We start from the raw sequence: 23,956 nt of genomic DNA on the forward strand, positions 1-23,956 counted from the left end.
TCCTTGAGGGGCCACCTGCACCAGTGGCGGTGGGGCTGCCCTTCCTTTCCCCAGTGCTGATCTCACCCAGGAATCTGTGGCTGCCAGGGCTCAGCTACACTGTGCCCATGTCGCCCTGGTGTGCTCCCCTTTGTAGTTAAAATTGCTATGTGATGTCCTGTCCCCCTACCACATACTCCCCCTTCCCCACCTCAGGAAGCAGTGGCCTCGCCTTTGGGACAGAAAAGCAAAAGCATCATGGTAGGAGAAACCCCTGAACTCCCCAGGGTGTGAAGGGAGTGGAAACCACTGAAGTCCCCACCCAGTCGCCCGCGCCCTTCTGACCACCTGTGCCCGCGCACGTCCATGGCTTCCCTGCAGAGCCCCCCGGCCCGCAGCTGAACCCCCTCAGGAGAGCTGCGCAGTCTTGCAGACCCCGTGGGTTCTGGGCCTTCAGTGACAGGAGTCGTCGTGTCCAGCAGTGCTCCTCAGTCCAGCATGGGCTTCCCTGCCCCGCTGGCCAAGCCCTCTTCCATCTCTCCTCCCTGCAACTTCTGTTGGCTTTTGTCCCAAGCTTGGGCTGGAGCCTGGGGAAGGAGGGTTTGGGCAGCCACAGCAGGCAGCTCGCCCCTGAAGCAGTGCCCTCTGGCTGGGGCAGGTGGCTGCTGCCTCTCTCATGGCAACTTCCCTGAGTTTTCAAAGTCCCTCTTGCTGGAACTGCCCCTGTGCAGCATGGGCATTGCCCCTCCTGGCACCTCAAACCCCAGACTCTGGGCAGCTGTCTCCCACAGAGTCCTAGGCAGGGTCCTTTTCCCACCTGGTGGCCTTTTCTGTGGAGTCCCTTCCGTTACGACTTCCAGGCTCACTTCCACCGTGGGTCCATGTGGCCACAGGAAAACTTGCTGTGAGCTGTGGGAACTGGCACATCTGCCCCCAGGGAGGCCCTCCTCTTTGTTCTGCCACTTTGTACCAAAACTTCAGAAGATGTGTGTCACCTCTCCAAGTGACGCCCCTTCTCTTGCTGGCAAGAAGACGCAGTCCTCCGCATTAGCTCACCAGCCTCAGCTGCAAGTGCTGGCCGTGATTTGGGGGTTGGGCCTGGCTGTGCTGGAGACACTGTGGTTTGTGGCTGTGTCCTGCTTGGGTGTCTGGGTGGCTTTGTTTTGGGCCAGGTGCCTTTGTCCCAATGTTGAGTCTCATTTTTTACATCCTGCCACATTAACTTAAACAGCAGTAGCCAGACACGGCCTTTGTGACTGGCTTTTTCCAACCAGTGATAGTGACAGACCTCTTTCAGCAATAAAATATGTGACTATATCACCCATCTCGTGGCCCATGGGCCTTGCATGTGGGTGCACATCCAGTGTTTAGCAGGCTCTGACTATGGCACTGTGTGGTTTCAGTCCTGCACAGCTGCAAGCCACACTCCGACGCTCCCTGGGTATCTGCATCTTTGCATGTTCACCCAGGAGGGTGGGCCAGAGGAGGTGCCCTCCAGGTGTGAGTGGCCTGCTCTGTGTTTGGTACCCTTGCCCTTCCGACCTGCTCGTATACGACTCTGGTTCCCAAGGCCAGGGAGCTCCTGGAAAGGGCACTGATGGTAGAGAAGGCATCTCCCTGCAGCCCTCCACCCTGGAGTCCTAACTACTTCCTGGCAGTGACAGCTCTGAGCACCCCTGGGCAGAAGCTGTGAGATCTGGCTTGGATTTTGTCTGGTGCTCAGAGTTACATTAAGTCACATGTTGAGTAGTTTTTCTTCTCTGTTGTGTTAAGACCACGACCAGAGAAGAGGCTGACCTACGGTTCTGCCAGCTGACCCGGGAGTACCAGGCCCTGCAGCGGGCCTATGCCCTGCTTCAGGAGCAGGTGGGGGGCACGCTGGACGCCGAGCGGGAGGCCCGGGTGAGTGCGGCGGCCTCAGGCTGACCAAGCGGGGTGGGGCTGGGTCCTGCGTGTCCCTTCCAGTGGAGGAGATTCTGGGGTGATGGGCATCTGTGACCAGGTCTCACGTGGAGGTGTTCCTCAGTGAGGCTGCAGGACCTCAGGAGCCTCGAGTGGCCAGACGTGTCCTGTCTGCATGACAGCTCCTCCATGCACAGCAGAGTGCTTTTTTTAGACCAGAGACAAGGCCACAGACTTGGCTAGCCCTGTAGTCTGCAGGCCAAGGACCCCAGCACATCCCTGAGGAGCACTGTGGGAGCTCCCCAGCCCACAGGCACAAGGGCCGTGGGCCACCTCAGTCCAGGCCATGTGTCCCTCTTCCAGAAACTTCCTCCCCTTGGCCCTTCTGCCACCTTGGAGTCCCATAGATCAAGATTTGTTTGCCCTTTTAAGAGTAAGGGGGACACCTAGAGAGCCCACGCCAGGGCCCCGTTTCACTCCCTCAGTGGCCTGAAGCAATCCACGCTGTCTTCTGACTGAGGACGCTGAGGCTCAGAAAATTTAAAGGTACCCAGAAGGTCCCTGGCAGAGCTCAGGGGTGCGGCCAGGCTTCTCAGGCTCAGAGTATGCTCTGAGTACTTTTTGGGAGTCCCAGGCAGGTGGATGTGGGCCATCTTACGGGGACTTGCCGAAATTGGGTGTTATCTGGCAGGCCTCTTGTGGGTGGCCGCTGCTGGTAGGAGCAGCCACTTCAAAATGGGGCCAGGGCACTTGGGGAGGAGCAGTGGCCCTCTGGGGAGGGGTGAGAGCAGGAGTGAGGGCAGTGAGGTCGCTGGGGAGGGGAGCTCTGGGGCCACGATAGGGCTCAGTCCTTCTCCCCTAGGTCAGAGCAGGTGACCTGCAGGGCTTTATTTGAGCGGAGTTGTTAGTGTTTTCTAATGTCAACCACTTCAAATTGTGGAGATTTCAGAGAGAAGTCCAGATTCCCGACATCTCCTGAAAGACAGTTTGTGCTGCAGTACCAGGCTCCCATCCCACAGGGCACTGGACTGCAGCTGAGGGGCAGTCTCTCTGGGGCTGGGGGTCACATCCTCCAGTTTGCCACAGTCCCCACCATTCCTTCTTGCCCCAGTCAGCTTCCCATATTTACATGCCTGCCTAGCCCTGCAGACATTGGGGTTTTCAGCCCTTTCTGTAGGTGGCAAAGGGCTCACCTACAACTCAGCAACTCAGCACGTGGGAAAGCCCTGGTGGCTAGTGACTGCTGAAAGGGCAGATGCTGGCCTTGGGCAGAGAGCTGGGGCTGGGACCTGGTGTGCCTGGCTCCCACATCCTTGTGTGCGAGCTGGTGGAGCTTAGAGCCGCCAGCTCTCAAGACCTTCAGTTCCTCATGGCGCTGGGTTGGCAGCTGGTGTTGGCAGCTGGTGTCGACCCCCAGTGCCACCAGGAGGGCCAAGTTTGAATATGCGCTATTGAACCCAAGCCTGTCCCCAGCTCTGTCTGTATGGCAGCTGGGTTCTACTCCTGTCACCTGTGTGAGGGGACCTGCTCACTTCCTGGTCTTTGATGTTCTAGACTCGGGAGCAGCTGCAGGCTGATCTGCTGAGGTGTCAGGCCAAAATCGAAGACTTGGAGAAGTTGCTGGTTGAGAAAGGACAGGTGAGCAGGCCTGGTCATGTGTTTGTCTTTGTCCCTGTGGCAGTGTCCTCGAGGCCTGCCTGTGTGCTGAGACAGTGTTCTGTGAGCCACATGCAGGCTCCTGGAGGGCGAGATAGAATCCAGCTAGAGTGTGCTGCCGAGTCAAAAGAAGGGAAAAAAAAATCAAAGCACGTTTTATGGAAGTCTGACTGGCCTTCCCTTCGTTTGTTTGCCAAATGTGCAAAAATAGGAGACAGTTCCAAAAGCAGAGTGGGGATCGGAACCCTTTTTGACTTGAGCCTGAAGAAGAGTGGCTGCTGCCTGGGAGGTTCATTGCAAGAGTGAAGGCAGTGGATCCATGAGTTTTTGCAGCCCCACCCCCTCCAGGTCTCCCAGCAATGAGGTTCCCTGCTGTGAGGCATTATGGAAAAATGTGGCAGAGTCCTGGGCAGAGTCCTGATGATACCACTTAGCACACTGCTCAGATCAGCATCACCTCCCAGAACCCATTCTCTGCATTACATTAGGCTGGGCCCGATCCACCGCAGGATACAGAGAGGCAGTATCTGCGCCTGGGGGACTCAGGGGACCCTGAAAAGACTCAGTGTGGAAACCCTGCCTCTTTGAGAGTGGCATAGGTCCAGAGCTCAGTATGGTGGCTGTGCTGTTAGAAAAGTGCTATTGGGTTTGTAGACAACCAGAACCTCTTTGGGGCTTAATGTGAAGACACTGACTTCCTGCTTGCATCCCTGCCTCCACAATTCTGCCCCACCATACACAGAGGGTCATCTGCTCCATGTGGCTCCTCAGTGATCCAGTAAGGGAGGCCGCCATCTTGTAATTGCTCTTTCTAGGACTCCCCTTCACTTGGCAGGAAGAGGCTGTTTGCTGTCAGCATAATTCACTGGCCCAAACCAGTCATGTGTCCCTGCTGGGTATGTGTGGCCAGTAGGGTGTCTGTGCCACCATCTTCACATGGAAGGGCTAAGGAGGGGTCTGGGGCCTGGTGGGGCCTGGGAAAAGGAAGGCAGGTGTGAACTGGAGGGGTGGTAGAGGAACTCCAGGAAAGGTACAGAGCAGATGGCCAGCTCTGAACAGTCTCCAGTTAGCAGCAGGGCTCTGGGTATGGCTGAGATTCAAAGTAAGCCATCAGAACTCAGGTATGGCACCAAGCAGACCAGGCAGCAGCCTTTATGAAGGGCTGAGTAGGGGTGTGAGGGAGTGGATCCAGTGGATCCAGGGAGTTGTGGTCTCTCCTTCTCCCTGGAGGCATCATGGTGGTGCAGAGCATACACCCTGGAGCCAAGTACCAGCTCTGTCAATTACTTGTCACAGGATCTTGGGCAAGTTGCATAATCTCCGTGCCTCAGTTTCCTTTTCTTTAAAATGGGCTGATGATACTACTTAACACACTGGGTAAGAGGAAGTAGGGAGACCCAGAAGTCTGACGTTGAGGCTTCCTCAAATTCCTCTCTAACTTTCCACTCACCCCAGTTTCCCTTCTCCAGTCTGAGGTTGTGTGGTGTAATTTGCCTCAGCTCAATGAGGGAGGTGCAGAAGGGCAGAGGCAGCCCAGACACAATGGCAAGTGAGGAGGTCGAGAGAGGGCCAGAACAAAGGAGCACGGAGAGGACCTTCTAATGAGGTCAACTTCCTGCTTGACGAAGGTACTCATGTCTGGACACAAGCGGGGGACCCAATCAGCCAGAGACTTTTGTACTTATACTCCTAGGTGTCGGATCTAATATAAAACTAAAATAGATGTGTGGACAGAGGGTCTTCCAATTAATAGTGAGGAGTACATGGACAGAGGAGATGCTAAGGAGAGGAGGAAATTCCAGAAACCATAAAAAGAACAGGCCAAAACTCCCCACCAGACTCCTGGCTCCAGGGCCCCTTCTCTCTGGAGAGTCTGTCTCCATTGCTTTTGCAAAAAGCTTGCTGCTCACTTGCTGTCTCTGTGTCCTACCCTTCGCTGAGCAGAGACAATGAACCCAGCGCCCCAGAAGATAGCAAGACATTCTGGCCGACGTTGCCTCCCACCCTGTGGTGTTGGATCTGGTGTTTGTGCTCAGTTCTGCCCTCAGTGCCGGCTGAGAGAAGGGTCCCATTTGGAGGCAAAATGAATTCTCATTCATCAGTTCATCAGAGCTCTTGCACTACTCCAAGCCCTGCACTCGGTGCAGAGGAGAATGTATCAGTTTTCTATTGCTATGTAACAAACCACCCCAAAGCTTAGTTATTTGAACAGCAAATGTGTCTTATTCACTTCTAGTTCTGTGGATTGATAGTTTGGGCTGGACTCAGCTGGCTGGTGGTCCTGCTAATCTTGCCTGGGGTCAGTCTTGAGGCTGTAGTGGTTAGGCAGATCTCCTGGGGCTAGAAGGCCTGGGATGGCCTCATTCTCTTCTTGCCATTTGTGTCAGCTGAGGCCTCAGGGAGGAAACCTGACTTTTTTACTTGGTGGCCTGGGAGCAGGAAAAAAGGATAAGCCCCCTGTATGAGTACTTACCAAGCCTCTGTTTATATCACATTTGTCCCAGTAGTCACGCCATGTCACAACCAAGTCCAGCTTTAAAATTGGAGAAGTAGGCCCTACATCTTGTTGGGAGGACTGCAAAGTCACATTGCAGAGGGTGTAGCAGAGAGATGGAGGGGAAGCTTCAGCCACCTTCATAAACAACCTGTCATGAACAAGAAGGCAAAGGGACAGCTGACACCACTGTGCCTATGTGAGGGTCAGCGGTGGTGCAGGATGAGCAATGTTAGGTCCAAGGGAACCAGGAGGAGCCAGGGCCTTTTCTGGACATTCCATGGCATGGGATCAGATCCTGGGTTGGGCCTTGGCTTCAAAGCATCCTGGAATACAAGCGCTGGTGGGCCTGGCCTGCTGGGAAGGGACCTTGCGCAGTTCCAGCCCTGCTGCTGACCAGCTGAGAGGCGGGGAGCTGGAGAAGGCTTCCCTTGCCCTCATGTACTCGTCCCTCCATCCCCATGATGCTTGCTGAGTGCCAGCTCTGCCTGGCTGGGGATGCCCCAGCGTCAGGACAGACTCCGTGCCCTGTGCTCGTGGCCCACTCACATGGGAGCTGGCTGAGCAAGTGATGGAAGGACTGTGGACTGGCAAGGCTGTGGGCACGGGCTAGCCTTCAGGTGTGGAGCCGCTCCTTTACCTGGCAGGGTGGACGCGCACCTGTGGGGAGCCACCCAGGGGAGACAGGTCTCACTCCCTGCTGCTGCTCTTTCTTGGGTTAGGGTTAGAGGTAGGATGCGCTCACGCAGGCGTGGTCTTTTCTTGGAAGGTGACCTGCCCCAATGCAGTGACTCGTTTGTTGCTTTCCTGCAGGATTCCACGTGGGTGGAGGAGAAGCAGCTGCTCATCAGAACAAACCAAGACTTGCTGGAAAAGGTATGTGGCCTGCTTCAGGGTCACAGGCTGAGGCCAGCCTGTGTGAGCCCATTCCATGCTCTGGGTACATTCCAGGGACCAGGGCACCTCGTATGAGAAGAGGCCTCTGCTCTGTCCTCTGTTCTGGGCCTACAGAGCTGACAGAGGAGCCACTCCCAGGTCCCCTGCAGAAGTAGGGAGGGCTGGCCCCAGCTCCCAAATTGGACACCCTGGCTACCTCTGCCATTGCTCTGGGATTCCAGAGGCCCTGGTCATTGAGCAAGCTCTCAGACCACCTGAGCCCAGATCAGCTGACCCTACCGGGAGCTGAGCCTCTGACCTGCCCTCTCTAACCATAGGCCTTGCTGGAGCTCTCCAAGGAGTCTGCATGGGGAGCAGACCAGATACTTTGGGATTAAGACTGTAGCCTCTCCCTGCTTAATTTATTTAGGTACTATGGATTGAACCCAGGGGCACTTAACCAACCCATATTTGCAGCCATTTATTTTTATTTTGAGATAGGGTCTCACTAAGTTGCTTAGAACCTTGCTAAGTTTCTGAGAGTGGCCTTGAACTTGGAATCCTCCTACTTCAGCCTCCCCAGTTGTGGGGATTGTAGGCATGTACCACTGGGCATGACTCCCCACCCATTTTAAAAAGTTAATTACGAGTTGTGCCACCATTTCCTTAATATGGGTTTAGAAGAGTTTCATCCCCATGAAGACTCCCTGCTCAGTTGCAGTCACTCCCAGTCCCACCCCTCATGCCCCTGCACCCACTAGTCTGCTCCATAGGTTTCCTCTCCTGGATGCTACAGGTGAGTGCCATCAGGCCCTTGGCAGGCTTTGCCTTAAACATCTGAGTGCAGGACAGGGTGAGCTGGCCTTTTCCCATGGGAGGCCAGGTCAGCTGCACCCTGCTGCCCACTGCTGTGTGGTGTTTGCTAGCTCACTGCCTCATTTTCTGGAGGCATTTGGGCAGGACGGTCAGTGTCATGGGAGGCAGTCCTGTGTGTCAGGGGAGTTCAGCATTCTTGATTGTGCTTACTAAGTTCTGGGAGCTGCAGAAAACACCCACACAGGTTCCACATGTGCCCCAGAAGAGAGCCCTTGTGTGGACCTCCTTCTTACCAGGAAGAGGGAGGACACGGGGATCAGGGGTGCTACTCTGAGGACTTCCCCAAAGCCCTCACCACGTGTGTTGTCACAGTGGCCCCTCACTGCTGCCAGGCGATGGGCTCTGCCGTACCTTCTTGGGCAGAAACAGGCCCAGGACACTTCTGTTGTAACTCGTCTGTGTCTCTGGCTGTCTTGCTTCCCAGAATGCTGTTCTCTGGGGGTGACCACTGCCACATAGGCTTCTTAGGAAGGCTTGGCAGAGAGTCAGACAGACAGCTGTGCTCTGCTGCAGCCTGCAGGGCCATCCAGGTGGGCTAACCCTGGGGGCTTGGGCTGGAAAGACCCCGGGCAGCCTTTGGGAGCAGAAGCCCTGGCATGGCACTCTTGCTTCCTGCCCCTTGACCTCAGGGCAGGGTCTCCGGGGCTCTTTGCCTCAGCTTCCCCATCATTCATTTGTTCAGCAAATATGTCAGCAGTTTCTGGTCTGCACCTTCCTGGATGCTTGCTGCAAAGTCTGCCCCGTGGCTGGTTCCCTGTCCTCCTCAGGCCACCATTGAGGAGGCCCACGATCAGGGACCTGGTTTGAGGTGGCAGCTGCTGCTGCCCGTTAATGCACAGCTGTCTTTGCTCTAGATTTACAGGCTGGAAATGGAGGAGAACCAGCTGAAGAGCGAAATGCAAGATGCGAAGGATCAGAACGAGCTGTTAGAGTTCAGAGTGCTAGAGCTCGAAGTAAGAGACTCTCTCTGTTGTAAGCTCTCAAACGGAGCAGACATTCTCTTTGAACCCAAACTGAAATTCATGTAAAGCTCCCTGCCGTTCCCAAGCATGTGTGAAGGGACATGTTAGCATTTCTCTCCTTCCTTCCTTCCTTCCTTCCTTCCTTCCTTCCTTCCTTCCTTCCTTCCTTCCTTCCTTCTTTCTTCTTTTTTTTTCTTTTCAATCTGTATGTTCAGAATAATTTCACTGCCTTAACGTGTTCTGGAGAGGGTGCTCGCCGAAGTCTGTGGACCTGTACAGAGCTAATATATTTATTGCCTACGGCTTGTTTTGCACTTAATAAAATAATTTGTTTTTGCAATATTTTGCCTTTTTTATTTGTGTTTCATTGCCATAACTACTTCTTTCCTGCATGCATAGTCACTGGGTCTGCACTGTGCAAACCTGGACAGAAGCACTGTTGCAATTAATAACACACCTTTGTAAATGATCTTGCATGCAGCACATCTCACCTTTTGAAATAGCAGAGTCTGACCCAGCCAGCTTTTGACTCTCTAATGTGTTTAAAGCCAGTTTGGGCCCATTTTCTATTTGCAAGTTAAATACAAGGTAAGTAGAGGCAGGGTAGGAGGATGTGTCTGCAGAGACGGTTAAGAAAAGGAGTTACTTGCTCAAATTTTTTTCAGTAAATACAGACCCAGGCACCACAGCAATTTGGACTAAAGAAATTATTATTCATAACTCCAAATATGACTCAAAGTGGCTGGAGGGAGAGTGAATGCTGCTCACGGGTAGAAATTGTGTTCCTCCAGGAACTCCCCAGTGCACCAAGTGGGACTCAGTAAAAGAATATTGATGGTTTAATTGCTTCCAAGAGAACTCTTGCCTTGGTGTGTTACTGTATTGCCTTGCTCTCACGGTACTTCATAACTCCCTTTTGTTTCTGTTTAAAAGTCATCGGCATCTTAAACATCACTTAAGTTTGTGACAGTTTCTCTGAGCTCTCGTAGTGATGCGGCTCTGCTTCCCCCAGCTGACCCTTGCATGTATGAAACCTCAGTGGAAGTGAGTGCCTCACAGTGTCTGTGGCTTTTCTGATTTTGTTTTCTCCTCCTGCTTGAGTTGAATTCTGTTCGCCTTAGAACTGACCAGCTGGACCTTGTCATGATGGCAAGGCCTGGGCCAAGAGTCCCTCAGCACCAAGTGCTACTGCTACTCACTCTCCCTAGACCTGAGTGTTTTAAAGTGTCAGAAATCAGAAGTCATGTGAGGTCGCCATTGGTGCTTCTGCCATTGTTAGAAAACTGCACATGTCCTTGTCAGGAGCCTTCCTTAAAAGAACTCCATAAGCTTGGTTTACTAGGATTTCCATCTCCGTCAGAATTCAGAGCCATTGGGAACCACTTTTCTGACTTGTACTCTTATCCATTATGATCTTCTTGGATCACTTTCCTATGGAGACTCCATTTAAATAAGTATTGCTGGTAGAATGGTGTCCAAAGAAGTGAACCATGGTGAATTTTGTTCTTGGCTCCTAGGACTGTTCCAGACCTAGGCTAGCTGGGTGGGGCTTCCTGGAAATTCACTGAATTAATAGCCCCTTCGTCTTCCCTTCAGCCTCTCAGAAGCGCGCTGAGACATGCCGCTGACTTTGCGCTTGGTTATTTAGATAGTACCTGCTTCACAAGTTTGCATGGGGTCAGTCGGCACAGTGAGGTGCCTGGCAAAGAGGGACACACCACAGCTGGTAGCTTTTGTTCTTCATTGAAATTTAGTTCAAGTTGAATTTTTAAAGGAGTCCATTGGTTCTGTAGTTAGATTCTGCTAAAATGCCGCAAAGCAAGTTATTATTACCATTCTATAATTTGAATCAAACAAAAGCAGTTTACTTAAGGTGTGATTTGAAAGGGTCTTCTCAGCCTGTGCTGGAGGTCTACAGTCAGCTCTGTGAAGGAAACACATTTGAGACCAGGGTCCTGTCGTACCGGTATACTTTGTCCCCATAAGTACACCCAGGCTTGTCCTGGCCTTTCTGAAACTTGTCACTTAGTGTGTGACTAATAAGCCCCTCTTCTGGGAAAATACTTCCTTCATAATTGAGATTTGACAGTAAATCTAAGGCTGGGCAGAACTAAGATCATTGGTTGTGTTAGTGTGGGTCAAAAAGAATTGTGAGCAGAGCCAACAGATTATACTAGAAAGAAAGTGAAGGCAGGGCTGGGCCTGACTCTGTCATTCACTAGAAAAGGACCTGGGACTCGGCCTCCCCGAGCTTCCATCTCTGTCTGCAAAAAAAGGACGTTGGTGCCTGGCTCTCAAGGTTGCATGGGGACCCGTCAGCACACTGAGGTGCCTGGCACAGAATGATACACACCACACCTAGTGGCTTTTGTTGCCCATTGAAATTTGATGCAGTCGCTTTTATCAAATTTTGTAACTCTGTGACTTCCTGGGTTTCAGTCTTGCAACCAGAAGACTCATGAGACCCTGCTAACCATTTCTTCCTAGCTGAGTGGTAAGAGGTAAGCCAATGTGCAGAGACAGTCTCCCACCATGGAAGGCGAAGATGTCCCACTCACGGAGGAGGCCTGTGCGGTCTGCGTGTGCGCTGTAGTCACACCTTTGCCCACCGGAGCGCGTTGGTTTTTGCTGATAACATGGGAAAATGGCAAGTGGTAAATAATCCAATTGAGTTCTGTCTTTAAACCGAATCTTTTCCCCAGGAGAGAGAGCGGAGGTCGCCAGCCTTTAACCTCCAAATCACCACCTTCCCCGAGAACAACAGCAGCGCCCTCCAGCTGTTCTGTCACCAGGAAGGAGTTAAGGTAGCGTGCGTGGGGGGGCCTCCAGCGAGCTGAGGCCAGAGGCTCGCTGAGTGCCAGACTGGTGAAGGGGGATTGTATTCTGGGGCCAAGAGCAGAATTTATTGTAATGAGATAGCCCTTGGCCTCCACCCTGTGTTGAAAGGCAGTGAGATCACTTTAGAAGGGTCACCAGGTGTTACCCTGTTTTCCTCCATGTCTGGGATATGGGCTTACTGCAAACCCCAGCCTGCCACTGCCCGGCTCTAGCCTGGAACCTCTCTGAGCCTCAGTCTCTGGGCAATGAATTCCAGATGGCAGTGCTCCTACATCGAACTAGAGTGACCATGAAGTTAGATAAAGAACAGACATAAAGGGCTTGGCACAGTGCCTGACACTAGGAAGTACCTTGCAGGTGGCCACCGTGGTGGTAATAACGGCCAGCATTTGCCACATACCTGAAGCCCTGCTAGGGCCTGCGGGCCGTGGCCTTCCGACCCACACATTCTACAGGCCTTTCTCGAAAGTGGTGTTTATTCTGGTGTAAAACTCAGCCAGTAAGTTGCAGCTGCACCTTCTCTCCTCTCTCCCCGAAGGAAAAGCTAGAGGCAGGGCTCGCCCTCTGTAGGCACCAGGAGAGGACGGGCGCGGTCCGTCTACACACAGGGTGTAGCTCTGGGAATTGGTGTGGATGGTCTCTGCTGCTCACACAAAAATGAACGTTGGAAATCTTTTCCAGGATGTGAATGTTTCTGAACTTATGAAGAAACTAGATATCCTTGGCGATAACGGGGTAACTATGAGCAATCCGTTTCCGGTTCGTGTTCTTGTTTTGATCTGGGTGTATTCTGTGTGGCTTTTGTTTTAATTTCTCTCAAGTTTTAGAGATCTAATAAGTACCATGTAAGGCTTTTGTATGGCTGTGTTCCTGTGTGGGTGGTTGGGTCTGAATCTGTCAGAAGTGGGATTCCAAAGTGAGGTTGCCCTCACAGCCTGTGAGTAATGAGAGAGAAAAAGCCTAAGGACCAGTACCCAGAGAGAAGGTGGGCTCACACAGGTTGCTGAAGTCAGAAAGTGACACTTTGCCTTCCCAAAGATTGGCTTGAACGGGGCACTGATTCTTGAAGTCTTAAATCTTAAAGGCAGTCCCAAGGCAGGTGGCTCCTGTCCCTCTGGGTGGCGACTGTTCACTGTGAAGTCCAGAGGGACAGGAGCTCTCTGCCTTGAATCGCTGACCCCGTTAGTGAGTGGGGTTGACCCCTGGGGTACGGCTCAGAGTGGAGCCTGGTGCTGACTGTCTGCCCGTGGATTGGGATCCAGTGTAAAATGCCCTTGCCCATTTTTCTGTTTTAGAATTTGAGAAATGAAGAACAGGTTGCAATAATCCAGGCTGGAACTGTGCTTGCCCTGTGTGAAAAGGTAGACCCAGCAGCATTTCTGTGCTCACACCTTGTCCCAGCACCCAGCACCATACAAGAAACTGTACATTGGTGTCTCGCTTGTTTGGGAGCATGTGTGTCGGTCAGTCTGCTCTGCATGTGCACATGCATGCCTCTTCATGTTCTGATGGAAAGCCATACACCACATGCCCATGGTAGAAAAGGCCAGACTGCAGGAGGGACCGACACCCCATCAAGGAAGCAGTGGGTGATGCGTATGCTGCCTCTGGCTTTCTCCCACTCCCGTTTTCTTAGCTTAGTTGAAATCTTACTTAGCATCCAGCTCTTCATCCTGCTTTACAAGACATTCTAGATGGCTCACAAACATGTATCTCGACAGCTCTGCCTCCTTCTGTCCTATGGTTACACTGTAGAGAACATCCTCTGCTGATAGCTGCTGGGCTGTCCACTCTACCTCTGTTTGCCATCATGCCCTCAGTGGTGGACACCATTACACATAGATTTCTGTGCATTTGAGAACTGACCACAGGACAGACTCTAGAAGTGGAATCCTGAGGCAATCGAAGGGCTCTGGCAATGTCCAGGTGGCTTCCAGAGAGGGGCACCAGTGACCCTCCTGTCGATTTCATGCTCAGAGTGGCGTTTTACCACAGAAAAGAACTTTCAATTTCATGGCTAGAAACGTTATGACGTCATCATGTCCTTCTCATTTATCTGGGTGCTAGTGGTAGTGGACGTTTTGATGTGTATTGCCTATTTTGTTCTTCTTTCTTGCGAGTTGTAATTACATTTTGTTTGAGGATTTATTTTCCTCTGGGTTTGTTTGTTCGTTCGTTTATTCATTCATTCATTCATTCATTCATTCAACAAATAAGTCTTTGTTGTAATTGTTTCTCTTACTGACTTGCCTATGTGCTTTACATATTAAAGATATTAACTTTTTGACCTTTTATTTTAAAAAACGCATTCCTGACTTGTCTGCCTTCTACACTGGTTTAGAATGTTTTCAGTGCACACCGCTCAAGGTAGTCCTTCCTATCTGTGGATCTTATTCCTTCCAAAGCACATGAGTGAAGCTTTAAAATGCTGCTTTCGAGTAGTGTTTTTAGTGAGACCTTACTGCTCTTAATCCAGATTCTTTCCAGAATCTCTGGAAGGGCATTTAAAATATGATTTTCTTCCCCAGGTGTTTTTCCATCACCCACACCCCTTCCCCCCAACAAACAAGTAAAGGGCACTAAAGGTTGGTGGCAGACTTAGGCAATGCCTTGCCCCTGGTCACACGGTCGGGAAGGGCGATGCAGGCGTGGAACCCGGCTTTTTCTGGCTCCCATCTCTCCATCTGGCTGAGCTTGCTCCCTCCAGGGAACAGGACTGAGGATGGCTCAGGGCTGGCGGGTGGGCTGACTGGAGGCAGGTTCCTGGGCTGAGTTGGGCACATTCAGTGCACCCTTGTCAGCAAGACTGAACGTGTCCAGCCTCATGTAGCAGGGCTCCATAGAGTAAAGTGCTGGTGAGTCACTGGCTCAGTTCCTTCAATGCTCATTGCAAGATTTACTGAGAAGGTTCTTGCAGGCATGAGGGCTTCGATGGCCCGCATGGGGTGGAGGTGCCCACTGCTAGATGCTGCCTCTGTGAGGCCTTCCTGGCTTGGATCTTGTCTCCCACTTGCCAGCTGCAATCTCCTGGAGATGCAGCATGAGAGTCCTGGTGCCCTGCCAGTTTGTGTCAGGATCCAGGACACCCTACTTAAGCAGAGTCCAGTGTGGCTAAGCCCTAGCACTGGGCTTAGTTCCTAGAGGCACTTGAGCAATGCCTGTGGACTGGTGGACTGGGGTGGCTGGTTTGCAGTGGGGCTAGGGTGGTGGGCATTGGTGGGCTGCTGTTCCTAACCCTCGGCTGCCTGAAGGCCAAGACTGCAGAGGTTCAGGGCCTTGCTGGGGCACTAAGTCACTCACTCACCTGAGCCTTCCTGAAAGGCCCCTCTCATACCCTGAGGGATCAGGCGCTCTAGGCCTTGACCTTAGATCTCTGTGTCCTTCTCTCTCAGCCTTTGTCTCACATTAGCATCTCCTGTTGACAGCTGAGGATATGGGCACTCTGACTTCTGACTTTGACCCTTGCCATCCCTTCCCAACTCCCAGCTTAAAATATGGTTTTCTTCCCCAGGTGTCTTTCCATCACCCACACTCCTTCCCCCCAACACACAAGTAAAAGGCACTAAAGGTTGGTGGCAGACTTAGGCAATGCCATCCCTTCCCAACTCCCAGCTTGTACCCTTCTTGCCTCCTCCCGCTTCGTGCTAGCTGCTGCCCTGACCACCAGAACCTTTCCAAGCTTGTCAGCCTTGTGCCTCATTTGGTGTCCTAAATGCCAGAGTGATGCCAGCTTCCCTGGCCTGCCAGCTCCTCACAGACCCCATCAGGTGTGGCAAAATAGGGGCCTGTGGCTGATGTTTATGTTATCCCAACTCTGGTGCTGCCCAGAGCTGCCTAGCTCCCATTTGGGACAGTCCTTAGAGTGCAAACGCCGCTGTTTTCTCAGTTCAGGATCCTGGAGACATCAACCGGGCCATTTTTCTGTGAATAAAGGTCAAATTGGTTTGGGAATTACTGTGTATTACTACTTGGGGGAACGTTCAAGAAGATAAACAGGCCCTGGGCAGGGTGGGAGCTGGGTCGGCAGGTCCCCTGAGAAGGCCAGCAGGACAGCTGGGTGACCAGCAATCCAATTTGCTTGGACTGAGGTGCGTCCTGGTCCTGGGAACTTCAGTGTTAAAACAGGGACAGCTGGGGGCAAACAGGGACAAATTGGTCACCCTAGAGCTGACATTGCAGAGAAGGTCATAGAGAATGTGGGTCTCTGCAACACCACTGTCAGACAAGACTTGGTCACAAGTGCCAGGCAAGCCCCTTCCTACCAGATACACCTCGTTTAAAAAAAGGTGTTCTTCAGTGCAGTGCTGGGACCCAAACAGACCACAGTCCACTCAGTTTTCTCTTGGAGGCACATAAGTGCAGTGCAGCCTCAACTGGTCAGGAGCAGCATAGGATGGCATCCTCCCTGGGTGTGTGCCCCACTCCTAGCAGCCAGCACTGGGCACAGACTTTAAGGTGCAGGCCAGTGAGCTCCCCAGTCCTGGCCCCATGGCTTACTCACTTTGGCACATGGCACGTGCCCTGCAGAGAGGCTCAGGCATAAGACATTTGTAGGCATGTAGGTCATGCCCAGGTCTGCCTCTTCGCCTTCAATTTCAAAACTGATCAAGAAGTAGACAAAGGACTCAAAAAGATAGAAATAATGAAAAATCTATGTTCCCTCTGATAACATAAAGGTTAGAGAGTGATGTGTGGGCCTGCAGCCACAGTCCAGCTGTCTAATCACTGAATCTGTCAAAGTCGTGGGACCCTCTCTGGAGAGAGGGGAGGAGATCAGCCCACCAGCTGCAACGGGTCCTGGCCTTGCACCTGAGGAGCCCCAGGAGCTGGCTTTGGACCTGTGACTGCTGGAAGAGGACACCCAGCTCCTTGCAGCACTCAAGTGGCAGGTTTGCCTCCCCTCCCCTGTGAGATCTCTCTGCTGGGGTTTGAGCAGAGCCATGAGCCTGGAGGGTCTCTGAGGTGTCAGCGAGGCTCAGTAAAGATCTGGCGGTACTCTGGTGTATTCCTGATCTCCACGGGCCAGGAATTCAAGGCCAGCTTTCTCTGCCCTCCTGGTACTGGCCCGGTGACTTAAAAGGACCTGTAAAGATTTTCCTTTATAAGCAACATAGGCGCCTAATATACATCTATATTTAACAATAACCATTACCTGACAGCGGGCTCTACAGAGTACTCTGAGAGCAGCTTATGGTAATGATGCAAACAGGAAATGCTCCCCATTTTAGTTCTAGTTGTTTCTGATTGCTTGCATTAGGATATTAAATAAGCCCATATCTATTCTCATGAAGTTGCCGCTCTTGGCAGGGCTTAAGGACTGCTTGGTTGGCCCCCGCTGCGGCTGCTGGCTCCAGAGCCTGCTCGGGGACAAGCTCTGACATTGTTAGGAGAGATCCTAACTGTGCCTGTCCCATCTCCTTCCCTTGTGCAGCCCGCCCACACCCTCCTCCATTCGGTAGATGTTCATTAGGCACCTGCTGCGTGCCAGGCCCTATGCTGGGCAGGGAAATGCAACAGGAGTCAGATGGGGGACCTAGGGGGCGGGGAAGCTGACCACAGCATCTTCCAGGTGAGCTCAAATAAAGAGCACAAGACTCATGACTCAGGAAACAGGGTGGGCTTCCTGGAGGGGTGAGACCAACCTGGGCCAGAAGGCAGGGTAGATGTTAGCTTGGCAAGAGCCTCCTGCTGAGGCTGGGCCTGGGAGAGGGGGGTGTTACGGGCAGTGGGAGCTACCTGAAGGGCTCTGAGGTGAGAAAGACCTTGGCTTGTCCCAAGAGCTAAATGTAGTTTGGGGTGACTAGGGGAGTTTTGAGTGAAGATAGGAGCCTGTGAGCCTTGTGGGGACACACCGTGCAGGGCCCTGTAAGGGTTGTCAGGAGTGAGGGGATGTCTGGGAGGACACTGAGCAGGTGCAGGGAGGTTCCGACAGTTATGTGTGCTTTGGAGAGAAGTGCTGGCCAGAGCTCAGGAAGGGCTTAGTGTGTGAGGGTGGTGGGACATGAGCCTGCCGCCAGGAGGGGGCCGAGCTGTGGGTGGTCCTGGGTGAGGAGTGCAGCAGATGGGTCTTCTTACACAGAAGAGAGGTGCCCAGGGGCCTCCCCTCCAGGGACCTGCTGAGGCCTAGCTGTGAGCCAAGATGCGGGGAGCCGTACATGGGGCACAGGCATGGATCAGAGCTGGATGGAGACTCTTCCGAGTGAGCAGAGTGTAGAGGAGGGCAGAGCTGGGGGAAGGCCAAGGGCAGGGCTCCCGCCCAGCACAGCAAAAGTTTAGGAGCCAGACGTCTGAGGAGGTGCAGCCAGAGAAATTTCCTAAGGAAGCTAAGGGGACCCTCAGAATCAGAAAAGGCATAGTCACCAGGCCTCCGCAGGCTCAAAGGCACTCATTTACGCCTGCCACCAACCTTAGGTACCCCTCTGTGGCTGGGACACCCCACAGTTTTCCCCACAAGTCAATCACCTGGTGTCAGTGACTTCTCCCTCCTAGGTGTGCTCCCCATAAAGACATACCCATGCCTATATCTGTCTGCAAGCTCACTCTCAGCCTAGATCCCAGAGGGAAGCTAGAGAGGTCTCCCACCCCTTACCTGCCATTCAGGTGCCCATCCCACATTCCCAGGAAAGTCAGAGGCTCACCCTGGAACTCACCCACTCTCATGCCCTTGTACACCCGCTGTGTGTATGCCCCCTCTCTGCCCAGCCCACATGCCACAGTGCTTGGTGCTGGGGAGGAGGGCAGCGGCCTAGGACTTCTGCAGATAGGCTTGAAATCCTGGTTCCCCACCTGTGTGACCTTGGACAGGTACTTAACTCAGCCTCCATGCTTGACTTACAACACAGGGTAATGCTGCCTACCTTGGGGCAGTCAGGAGAGGTTAGGAGAGGTGACATTCTGCTTCTGTGACACCAGCTGCATGAAGCTCACTTGCTCATCTGCAGATCTCCTGAGTACACACTTGCAGCCTTCCTCACGCCTGTCCACCCACGCCAAGTCCACACTGCCACACCATATGCAGGTCATCTGCACACCTACCGCCACCTTACACATGGGCCCGGCCATGTGTACACAGATGTCCTTTCCACACACACTGGTGTGTGTGGGTATCCCTGACCAGATCCATCCTCAAGCAAACACCTTTCCATGACGCAGAAACAGACCACGAAACCTCAGATATTCAAGGGGTTCCCGTTCTCATTGGGCTGTGCCCCTCCTGTCCCTGCTATTTTCTAGTGGCTGAAGCAGATAGAGGGAACCGAGGCAGCTCTGACCCAGAAGATGCTGGACCTGGAGAAGGAGAAGGTAAAAGACCCAACCAGCTGGGGGAGGGTCCGCTGAGCTGCTCTTGGGGAGGACTTGGCGCGCGTTTCCATGATCATGTACCTGCGTGCATTTCCAAATGTGCCCCCTGCCCTATGGCAGTCCTGAGTCATTATCGTCCACCCACTTCCCCTTTCATTCACAATTGCTCACTTAAAACATTTTTGGTGCCTCTGCTACATCCTGGGCTCACAGGCCCACAGGGTCCTAGGTTCCTAGCTCATAGGAGTGCAGCCTGAGGGCTTTAGAGGCAGCTCTGACACCAGGCACTTGGCCCAGTGGCAGTGGAGACAGGCAGCTTGAATCTGTTGGCCTTGAGAGCTTGGGGACCTGGACTTTTTCTTATGGTTCCACTCTGCAGCTGGCTGAGCTGAGTGATGAGGGACACCAGGTACAGAGCCAGCTTTGCACAGTGCTTGGTACCTGGGGTAGCTGACACATGGCGGGGACAGGATGGTCTTCACAGGAGCAATGGTGGATGGCGGAGTGATTTTACCTGACCCGGGGAGGTCAGAGAAGGCTTCCCCGGAGACATGGGCCTTGAGTTCTCCAAGAACCATTTGATTATCCAAGTAGAGATGGCAGGTGAAGGAGGGAGGTGGCTGGACTCACTCTGGAAGCAGCGTGTGGCAGGGAAGAGCCCTGGGCAGGTTCCAGGAGGCCTGGAGTTGGAGTGCAATTCCTGCCATCAGTGAACTGTGGCAACTAGGACAAGGCACTGGCCCTCTGGCCCTGTTTCCTCATCTATAAAATGAAATGGCTGCCAATGATGATGACCTCCAGCCAGGAGCTCTCCATTCTGGACAGATCACACCCGGGGGAGTCAAGGAACCCAGAGGGTGGGGGAGAAGGTGTGGCAGGGAGAGTCGCCAAGAGGTGGGGACGCAGCCCAGGAGGGAAGGGGGGCTGCTGGGCCACGGCCAGAGGAGCCTGGAAAGACTCCTGAAATCTGGGCTTGGGCACTTGATGGGAGGTGGTGTCCCGCCACCATAGCTAGATGCCCAAGAAGAGGGGAAGCCAGTTCCATGATCGCTGCTGTCCAGAAAGGGCAGCAGACAGCTCTACCCAGCCGCACGTCATGGACTCTTGCTCTGACCTCCCCCTGACAGGCGCCTCCCTCTTTTCAGGACCTGTTCAGCAGGCAGAAGGGCTACCTGGAGGAGGAGCTGGACTACAGGAAGCAAGCCCTCGACCAGGCTTACCTGGTAGGACCGGAAGTGGGTTTGACACTTTGGCTTTTTGGAATCCACATTAGAGGCTGCTTTCTCCTGGGGGGTTGGTGCTGTTTCCTCATTTAGGGCCCTTACTGGGGCTGTGGGGAGGGGAGATGTCACACCATCTTCACATTGTGACTAGAAAGACCTGCAGGTGGCTGATTTTCCAAATCCATCACAATTTCAAAAATTATCAGTTACCTTGATGGCTTCTTGAGATAAGCTTATTAAATTCTAGTAATCATTTGATATGAACAAAAAGAAACTGATTTTTAAGCTTTCTTTCTTTCTTTATCTTTTATTTTGTTTGCTTATTTTATGTGGTGCTGAGGATCGAACCCAGTACTTTACATGTGCAAGGCGAGCGCTCTGCCACTGAGCTACAATCTCAGCCCCAAGAAGAAACTGTTTTTTTTATGTGTTTGTTTATGCTTGAATATTTATTTATGCTTAAAATTCAAAAGTAAGTTTTCCTGTAAATAGGAAAAATAAAATATCCCAAAGGAAGCAGGGGCAGAGCAATGAGTTGAGGTTAGATGAGAGCAGAACAAAAGTAGCCAGTTGTAAAGTCCTGTATGACATTGGGTTTGGGTCAAAAAATTGGTTCTGGGCTTCCTGGTGATAAAGGTCCAGTTTGTATGTCCTCACAGCCAAAGCCACACATGTGCTCCTGGCACTGAGAGAATCCTCCTGTGGGGATGGGGATAATGAGAGGACATCCAGGATGTCCCCAGAGTGGAGAGGAGTGGCAGTCTGATGCCACTCCCTTCAGGGAGCACTGCATTGTGCTTAGAAGGCTTGTAGTTAAAATCATTTTACAGAGTGGGCTTGCCCCTGAGAATGCAAACAGCACACCGAAAAACACTGTCCAGCCTGGGTCCCGTGAATGGCTCCGGCAGCCTGGGCTTAGTGTAGGTAGACGGGAGACTCTGGAAGCAAACCCAGTATACCTCCCTGTGACCCTGGGCCCTTCCTGTGGAGACTGAGGAGGGACTCCCAGGCCCCAGCAGGAGCTGCACAGCGACGGGATGGATTCAGCCTCTCAGCTCCTATTTCTGAGCCAGCAAGGGAGGGAATGACAGCGGTGAGCAAAGGGGGACCTTCCTTCCCAGCTGCAGGCCGCTTGGCCTCTTTCTTTAACTGCTTTGGTCTTCTGTGACTCCATCCAGTCTTGGTCCTCTGGTGAACACCCTGGGAGGACCTATCATTTCTGTCCTACTGCATTGCCCCACCCTGACACCTCCAACAGCTCTGAGGACACTGCCCAGGAGATGCTTTGGAAAATCCAAAGGACCTCTCCAGCCTCCATGTGCAGAAGGACGGACCCAGACTCCAAGAGGAGGAGAAGCAAGCAGCTTGCAAGCTCACGGTTCACAGAACATGATTTTCAAGGAGCTTCTTGCAGAATGCAGAACTGATGTTTCCCAAAACATGCTTCAGGAACCTCGGACTCCATGCTTCTTTGTCTAAGTGCCCCTTGCAGGAAGGCTCTGGGACCCTGGAGTGCAGTTCTGCAGAGAACTCCTCTCTGCGTGCTGATCCTGCTGTCTTGTAGACATTAAAGCCACACCTGAAATATATCCTGAAGCCTGAAGTGGGCAGGGTGCCCCCAAGGGCTTTTCATCTCATGCCTGGACCTGATCTGATGTGGCCTAGATGAGCTCTAATGGTCAGGGAGGTGGCAGCTCTGTGCATTCGGGCTGGAGCGAGGACAGCAGGTGGCAGACGCATGCCTGGCTCCTGTAGCCTTCAGCTTTGTGAGGGTGGAGTGAGGTGGGCCTCTGGACTCAGCAGGGCTGCTTCCTGGAGGCTGGCCGCATGGGGTCTCTTAGGGAGGGCTCAGCCAGCAGACACAGGCGAGCTTCCCCGCCGTGGAGCCCACTGGGGTCTCTGGCTGTGCCATTGGATGGACTCATCCTTCTGATTTCTGAGGGCAAGGATAAGGACTGTGGCTGGAACCAGTCACTGCCCGAAGGGTCTGAGATCTCACCAGGAAATTGGCCTGCTGCAGCTGGGGAAGGGGATTTGCAGAGCCATAGCTGGTAGTCAAGCTGTTGGGGCCCCCGGTTGACCTTACCGTGGTGGTCTCCATGGTGACAGATGGTGCATCTGTACCACCTGAGGTGTCTTTGTAAGAGAAGCAGCTGTCCCTTGGTGGAGTGGGGTGGGGCTTTAGGGAGATCCAAAGGAGGAATTTCTCTCTCCATCCCCACATGTCCTAACAAGGCAGCTGTGTTTCCAGGTGGCCAGCTGTGGAGCTGATAGAGTAAGGGTCCCCTAAAGGCTAGAACCTGGCCTTTGTCAGGGCCCTCAGCTGGCCACTGGCGTCCATTCACTTTGCTAGGAAAGGGCACCTTGCTCTTCTGAGGGGGGACGAGGACATCTTCACTGTCTGCTCTGGGTTAGAGCTGTGTTCCTAACACACTTGAAAACCAGATGCCTGCACTGGAGACACCTTGTCCCGTGACACCTGTTAGAAGGGGAGGGTTATCCCCAAGGTGAGGAGAGTCAATTGGAAGCCAAAGATGAAATAAAAGCCAGCTGAAGCAAACCCCCCTCTGAATCCCACACTTGAGGGGTTATTTCTTTGGCTTTTTCTTCTTGCCCTTCTCCCCTAGTGCACTGAGGTGGGGCAGCTTGATTGACAGAGTGATTCAGTGGTGCATGCTGGGTGGCGACCCACTGCCAGGCTGCCCCGGGCCCTGCATGCCCCTTCCCTGCTGAGGCCCCCACTCTGTGTTCATCAGCAGCAGCCCCTGGCCATGACTGTCCACCCCTTAGTGACCTCTGTGATTTGGGCTGTGCAGAAAATCCAGGACCTGGAGGCCACGCTGTACAATGCCCTGCAGCAGGAGCCGGGCCGGATGGCCAGCGAGGCGCTGAGCGCTGGCCAGCGTGAGGACCTGCAGGCCGCTGTGGAGAAGGTGCGCCGGCAGATCCTGAGGCAGAGCCGCGAGTTTGACAGCCAGATCCTGCGTGAGCGCATGGAGCTGCTGCAGCAGGCACAGCAGGTAGGGCCGTGGCCGCGGCACCCTGCCCACCGCCCTGCATACCCGGCACTCTAGCCTGGCCGACCCTCAGGGGCGTCTGGTATCCCAGGTATGCTGCTGGACAGCCAGCATGAAGCAGTCCCCCTGGCGTGAGGCTTGTGTGCTCAGGGCTACCCCCCATAGCCTGGCAGGTGTCTCCTCTCCCTTGTGACCAAGAAGAGGACAGCTAATTTGAGAGGTGGACCTGGTAGCTGAAGACCTCGGCATATTCTGAGGTTTTGCTGCACTCTGTGGGTTTAGTGTGCTGCTGGCACGGAGCGGGCAGGTCTCAGGGCTCCTGGGTGACAATGCAGGAAGAGCAGCCGCTGGCACCTGGAACCTATCTGGTGGGCCCTTTACCTTGTGGTGCCCCTGGGGGTGGGCCCTAGAATGCCCACTTCCTAGATGAGAAACAGGCTAAGGGGACTCTCATGTGACTGAAGGTCACATACTAGTCAGGGATTCTACCAATAGGAGAGATCTAGATTACCCATGGGGACAGATGCCACAGAGGAGAGGAGAGGAGAGGGAGGACGAGAGAAAGAGCATGTGGGCGAGAGAGCGAGAGCGAGAGCGAGAGAGAGATGGAGGATTGATTTATTTTAAGGAACTGGCTCCAGCCATTGTAGAGGCTGGCAAGTCAAAGTCTGCAGGGCAGGCCGGAAAGCTGGACACCAGGGAAGAGGGAATCCTGGCAGCAGAGGCCTCTGTCCTTGAGCCAAGCTCCCCAGCTGCACTAGTGGTTCTCAGCAGCTCGCCTCCGGGTGTACTGTTCCCTGGCAGGTGCTGAGGCTTGGCCAGGCCCTTCAG

General features: G+C 53.3%; 1 protein-coding gene across 1 annotated transcript in view; it reads left to right on the plus strand.

Moving 5' to 3' along the window:
- JAKMIP1 (janus kinase and microtubule interacting protein 1) overlaps positions 1-23,956 on the plus strand; it is a 128,962-nt gene that overhangs the window by 95,267 nt on the left and 9,739 nt on the right. Inside the window, exons 10-18 of the mRNA XM_081303255.1 lie at positions 1,753-1,881; positions 3,436-3,519; positions 6,845-6,907; positions 8,638-8,736; positions 11,448-11,549; positions 12,265-12,318; positions 18,817-18,885; positions 20,031-20,108; positions 22,925-23,128. Coding sequence (XP_081159381.1) covers positions 1,753-1,881; positions 3,436-3,519; positions 6,845-6,907; positions 8,638-8,736; positions 11,448-11,549; positions 12,265-12,318; positions 18,817-18,885; positions 20,031-20,108; positions 22,925-23,128 — 882 coding nt within the window. The remainder of the gene's footprint in view (positions 1-1,752; positions 1,882-3,435; positions 3,520-6,844; positions 6,908-8,637; positions 8,737-11,447; positions 11,550-12,264; positions 12,319-18,816; positions 18,886-20,030; positions 20,109-22,924; positions 23,129-23,956) is intronic.

This window comes from Spermophilus citellus (assembly GCF_964194105.1).
Source record: "Spermophilus citellus genome assembly, chromosome: 8".
NCBI lineage: Eukaryota > Metazoa > Chordata > Mammalia > Rodentia > Sciuridae > Spermophilus > Spermophilus citellus.